The sequence below is a fragment of the Dreissena polymorpha genome, chromosome 12 (genome assembly GCF_020536995.1).
Source record: "Dreissena polymorpha isolate Duluth1 chromosome 12, UMN_Dpol_1.0, whole genome shotgun sequence".
Lineage (NCBI taxonomy): Eukaryota > Metazoa > Mollusca > Bivalvia > Myida > Dreissenidae > Dreissena > Dreissena polymorpha.
In genome coordinates, this window is record NC_068366.1 from 3,445,648 (window position 1) to 3,451,648 (window position 6,001).

General features: G+C 36.4%; 1 protein-coding gene across 1 annotated transcript in view; it reads right to left on the minus strand.

The window, feature by feature from the left end:
• The window catches only part of LOC127853827 (uncharacterized), a 61,892-nt gene extending 60,560 nt beyond the window's left edge, over positions 1-1,332 (minus strand). The window contains exon 1 of the mRNA XM_052388616.1: positions 839-1,332. Within this exon, the coding sequence (XP_052244576.1) occupies positions 839-1,327 (489 nt within the window). The 5' untranslated portion in view covers positions 1,328-1,332. The remainder of the gene's footprint in view (positions 1-838) is intronic.
• Positions 1,333-6,001: the final 4,669 nt, after the last annotated feature.

Consider the following 6,001-nt stretch of genomic DNA (forward strand, 5'->3'; position numbering starts at 1 on the left):
CCATCCCTAGTATAAATGTTAAATAGTTAAAAGGCTAAATGGCTTTGTAATTGAAATAAAATACTTCGCTTATAGATTGTTTGGACGAAACACACGTTACTCAGCTAATATTATATACGATTTAAATTATACTTCATACATAACATAAATCCTTCAATTATTCGCAAAAAAAAATCCAAGTTACATGTATAAGGTCCAATTCACATAATTGCTTATATGCACAATAATTGTTACGCATAACTTTTAACAAGGGACAAATTGTCACAAACCAGGTTTTCATTGTGAAAAAAATCTGATAAAGGGAGAAAACTCAAACTGAACTTTTGAAATGAACAAACAAAATTAACCCCCTTTGTAAGTTTGTTTTAAAAAAAAATCTATTTTTAGTCGTGGCGACCTTGACATTGGAGATATTGACGTGATTCTTTCGTGCGACACACGGTCCCATGATGGTGAACAAATGTGCCAAATGATTTTAAAATCTCACAATGAATGACATAGTTATGGCCAGGACAAGCTCATTTATGGCCATTTTTGACCTTTGAATTCAAAGTGTGACCTTGACCTTGGAGATATCGACGTAATTATTTAGCGCGACACACCATCCAATGATGGTGAACAAATGTGCCAAATGATTTTAAAATCTGACAATGAACGACATAGTTATGGCCCGGACAAGCTTGTTCCGCCCGCCAGCCAGCCCACCAGCCAGCCAGCCCGCCGGCATTCGCCAATCTAATAACCAGTTTTTCCTTCGGAAACCTGGTTAAAATATATGTTAAGTATTTAGTAACAAAATGCATACATTACTTGTGTCAGGAGACACTGCAGTTCTTACCTTATACAGGAGGCACGCGTGCGTGTGAGTTGTGGGCTTTCCCGTTGTAATTGGAAAAGACAAACTGCTATCAAAGCGTTTACAGTTTAGCATAAAACTGATGACTCCGTTGAAGTCTGTATCTTGAATTGAACTTGTGGCAGCATATCCATCTGGTGGGAAATAACATTTTGCTATTTCCCAATAGTTTGTTTGCCACAATTGTGCAGATGTATTCTTCCAAGACAAACTATTATACCTATGTTCCTTGATAATTTTCTGACAAACTTGATCACAAATCTTTCTTGGACATGGTTTTTTCTGCTGTACATTTGCTGTGGTACAGCTGGTGCAAGAAGATCCTACATGGCTGTAAATTAGCCGGTGAAAATTCTGAGCCTCGTTGTCAGCTAAGTGTTCCAAGCCAGACTTTGCAATGTCTATTGCTAGCCACGCCTTCAGCCAGTTTGTCCTTTCCTTATCCTTATACACATCAGCTAAACTCGCCATTTTGTTACAACACACAATATCTTCAGAAGAGTCAACTTGTGTGTACGAGCAGGCCATTATTTCAGCGTCATCTATAAAATATAAAACACATTATTAAATAGAGTGAACCTTTCCAGGCTTTTTCCGCCCTATGCTACGGGTCCGAAATTCGGCCCCATTCCCAATGCAAATCTGGTTGTTTTTTTCCCAAACAAAAAAAAATTCCCAATTCCAAAAAAAAAAAAAATAAATATTTTTTTTTTTTTTTTTTTTTTTACTTAAGGCCACGACTTTATATTTCTTGGTTTACAAAACCGCCGACCCTAATTTTTGGAAAATGGGAAAAAAAATAAAATCGGAAAATCGTCTTTTTTTTATATATTTTATTCCCGACCGCACTGAAAAACGAGCGAAACGAGAAAAAAAAACGATCCGGTTTGAGTATGGTTGCGAATAAAATCAAGTAAGTACAATCAACAATTGGTTCACATATATTACAGAGATCGGGATATTTTTCAATGTGACACAGTATGTACCAGTCCTTTTATGGGCACTTCTCAAAATTTATTTAATTACAGACAATAGGAAAATCAGCATCAGTAAAATGTCGACCGCATCAAAATTTATTTCCGAGTCTGTGACGCAACTATATTGTTTAACATGTTTATTATATTAAACATACCCGATATTATAGTAGATAAAAAAGTATTACCTTGCAATTTGTTATTAGTATAAATAATCCAATAAAACACTGCCATTATTTACGATATATGTGTTTAGGAATTTTGTAAACACGTCCGCCATAGTTTATAGGAACTGTACAGAAAGTTTGGAAATCGGAACAAATCGGTATATCTCAGAAAATCATTGATAAATGTATTTGTCGTTTTAATGCTTAGGGCCGAGTAATTTCGGCAAATCGGAACTCAACTTGCGTATTAAAAATACTAGCTCAATTAACCGTTAAACTCCGCCTCCGTTCTCTGCAAAAGATTCGAAGGCGGAGCTATGCACGTGCTATTATTAAATTGGAGGATTGCAATTGAGAAACAAACGCACGATTGGTTCGGCATGTTGATTGCTAGACAAAGGAAGCCAATTTGTGTCGGCGCGAATTTGTCGCTTTATTGCTTCAGACAGCAAGCGGCTTTCCTTTGATGACGTCAAACTATCATTTCACACAGACTGCACACATTTTCAGAAGACTTTAACTAGCTCCTTGTTTACAATTCCAGTAAAAACTTGCTAACATTAAACTTTGGATTAAATTATCAAAATAAAGCAAAAGCCAAGTTGACAAATATGATTGTATTAATTCGCGTCAGTTAAAAAAAGACGTGTTGCGTTGTAAATCAACGAGTTTTCACGACAACAACAACTTTAACAAACATTACCGCGACGACGCGGGGATCGATCTACCTCGATTTTTTTCATGGACGATGTCATAAGTCCAATAAGAGCAAACACAAACTTTGTGTATGAGTAGTTTATCTTATATAAGATTTATGCAACGGGCATCGCATTGCGTAATGGTGCGCATCGAATTACGGAAATGAAGCGCAGTTTTTCGTTTTAATGGGAGAAGAACGCATGTCATTTAATGGAGTGTTTAAAATTGCCTGATGTTACAAAAGGTGCTTTAGGTGACTCATTTCATTTGAAGATATAGATGTGTTTCATTGCATAATTAGATTTTTCGTCTCTGTGTTAAGGTTATAAAGATATGATGTCTTTGTTCTGATGTTATTAGTATTAACTTATTTTTCCAATGATGTTTTTTTTTTTTTTTTTTTTTCGACCGCCCGATGGACCATTTTCAAAATAATTTTTGTAAACCAATAAAAAAAAGTCGTGGCCTAAATATATTAGTTTACCTATCCGGTGTAGAAATAGAAAGTGCTGCATAATTAAATTATCTGTTTCCTTGAATTTGTTTTAAAAACTGTAAAATATGTTAATGATTATTTAAGACTTTCCTTATTTTCCTCAAAATCCAGCGCTTCACACGATTTTTTTTCACCTCAAAAAAGCCAGCCTTTTCCCCAAATTCAGATTAAAAACCTGCACTTATCTCACACGTCCATAATACTTTGTTAAATTTTAATAATAAGTTATCAAAATAGTCGTTATTTACCAGTTAACGGCTTCTTTGAATATAAGAAACACTATTTACATGCGATCATTTTTTCCCAATTGAGCCAATTTTGCGAATAATTTATTTCCCAAAATGGGGGTTTTCACGACGCGAAATTCCCAAAATTCCAGTGTGGCGTATTCCCAAATGGAGCGGAAAAAGCCTGCTTTCATATGGACTGAACAAACTAATAAACGTACCGCAAGGCCTTTTCCTGGCCATTTTGGAAATATGCAATTTCGGGATAGGGATTTTTTTTTTAGCAAAATGTCCGCTGATTTGGGAAAAACTAATTTAATATAACTTTATATAATACATATGTATTTCAAATCATACGTTTGATGTAAATGACATACAATTCAGACACAATAATAATTTCAAGTAGACCCTTCTTTCCATTTTATTTTCGAAAATTGTGACTTTTTTTTTCTAATTAGGATTTTTTTTACAATTTTGGTTTTGGTTTGGGAATGGGTAACTTTGATCCATAGATATGCAAGGAAAAGACCTAAACGTTTGCCAGCGTAAGACAATAACATGAATCCAGGAGTCCAAGACTCCTTAAAAAGAGACTCGAACTCCTTATTTGTGTGTCAGGTGAGTCAATAGGACCCCTTTATAATCATCTTTGAATTTAAACAAACAAGGGCTGTTTGTAAAACATGCATGCCCCCCTATATAGGCTATAAATTGTAGTAGCAGCCATTGTGTGAATACGTTTTTTGTCACTGTGGTGGTGGTGGTGGTGGTGGGTGGAAGAAATAATAGTAGTAGTAGTAGAAGTAGTAGTAGCAGTATTAGTAGAAGTAGTAGTAGTAGTAGTAGTAGTAGTAGTAGTAGTAGTAGTAGTATTAGTAGTAGTAGTACTAGAAGTAGTAGTAGTAGTATTAGTAATAGTAGTCGTCGTAATAGTAGTAGAGTCGTAGTAGTAGTAGTAGTAGTAGTAGTAGTAGTAGTACAAGTAGTAGTAGAAGTAGTAGTAGTAGTAGCAGCGCAGCAGCAGCTGCAGCAGCAGCAGTAGTAGCAGTAGTAGTAGTAGTAGTATGCATTACAAAAATGCAATCAGCCTTACATTTGGTAAAATTTAAATATATTACAAGGGAGGCAAATGCTGTAACAATAAATTTAAGTGGGTGGTGGTGGTGTGGTGATGGTGGTGGTGGTGGTGTGTAGCAGCAGAAGAAAAAATAGTAGTAGTAGTAGTAGTAGTAGTAGTAGTAGTAGTAGTAAAGTAGTAGTAGTAGTAGTAGTATAGTAGTAGCAGTAGTAGTAGTAGTCGTAGTAGTAGTAGTAGTAGTAGAAGTAGTAGTAGTATAGTAGCAGCAGCAGCAGCAGCAGCAGCAGCTGCACACCACTAGTAGGAGTAGTAGTAGTATGCATTACAAAAATGCAGTTAGGCAAATGCTGTAACAATAATTTTAACTTATTGCATTTGTTTCCCCTATATATAGGTAGATATTATAGTGTATTACCTCCCCTGTCCTGCTTATATTTGCATTAATCAACAAAATTAAACATTAACACAATATTTAATATACAAAATATACAAAATATGGGCTGTCCGTTGTAGTGGCAGCCACTGTGTGATACGTTTTTTGTCACTGTGACCTTGACCTTTGACCTAGTGACCTGAAATCAATAGGGGTCATCTGTGAGTCACGATCAATGTACCTGAAGTGTCATGATCCTAGGCAAAAGCGTTCTTGAGTTATCATCCAAAAACCATTTTACTATTTCGGGTCACCGTGGCCTTGACCTTTGACCTTGTGACCTTAAAATCAATAGGGGTCATCTCCGAGTCATGATCAATCTACCTGTGAAGTTTCATGATCCGAGGCATATGCGTTCTTGAGTCTCATCCGAAAAACCATTTTACTATTTCGGGTCACCGTGACCTTGACCTTTGACCTAGTACCTCAAAACAATAGGGTCATCTGCAAGTCATGATCAATCTACCCATGAAGTTCCATGATCCTAGGCGTATGCGTTCTTGAGTTATCATTCAAAAACCATTTTACTATTTCGGGTCACCGTGACCTTGACCTTTGACCTAGTGACCTCAAAATCAATAGGGGTCATCTGCGAGTCATGATCAATGTACCTATGAAGTTTCATGATCCTAGGCCCAAGCGTTCTTGAGTAATCGTCTGACAACCACCTGGTGGACGGACCGACGACCGACAGACCGCCATACGACATGAGCAAAAGCAATATACCCCCTCTTCTTCGAAGGGGGGCATAAAAATGATCAATATCACCATTTTTGCGCATCCAAAAAAGATGCCACAAATCATCCTGCATGTACACATGGACAACAATAAAACACTCCGAAATTATGTTGTACCCTGTCGCTGTCAGTCGTTGTAGTAATAGGGAAATATGCAAATAATGAACTCCGAATCAAACTGACCGACACGGTTGTTCTCTGATATTTTTTGCTAGAGTAATTTCACGTCGCCAACCAGTCTCTCGTTACTATAAAAATTTAATAATAATATCCAAAAAATGTCCATGTTTATTAATGGCCTCAAGGTACTGACGATAGAACTGGCTGTGAATCA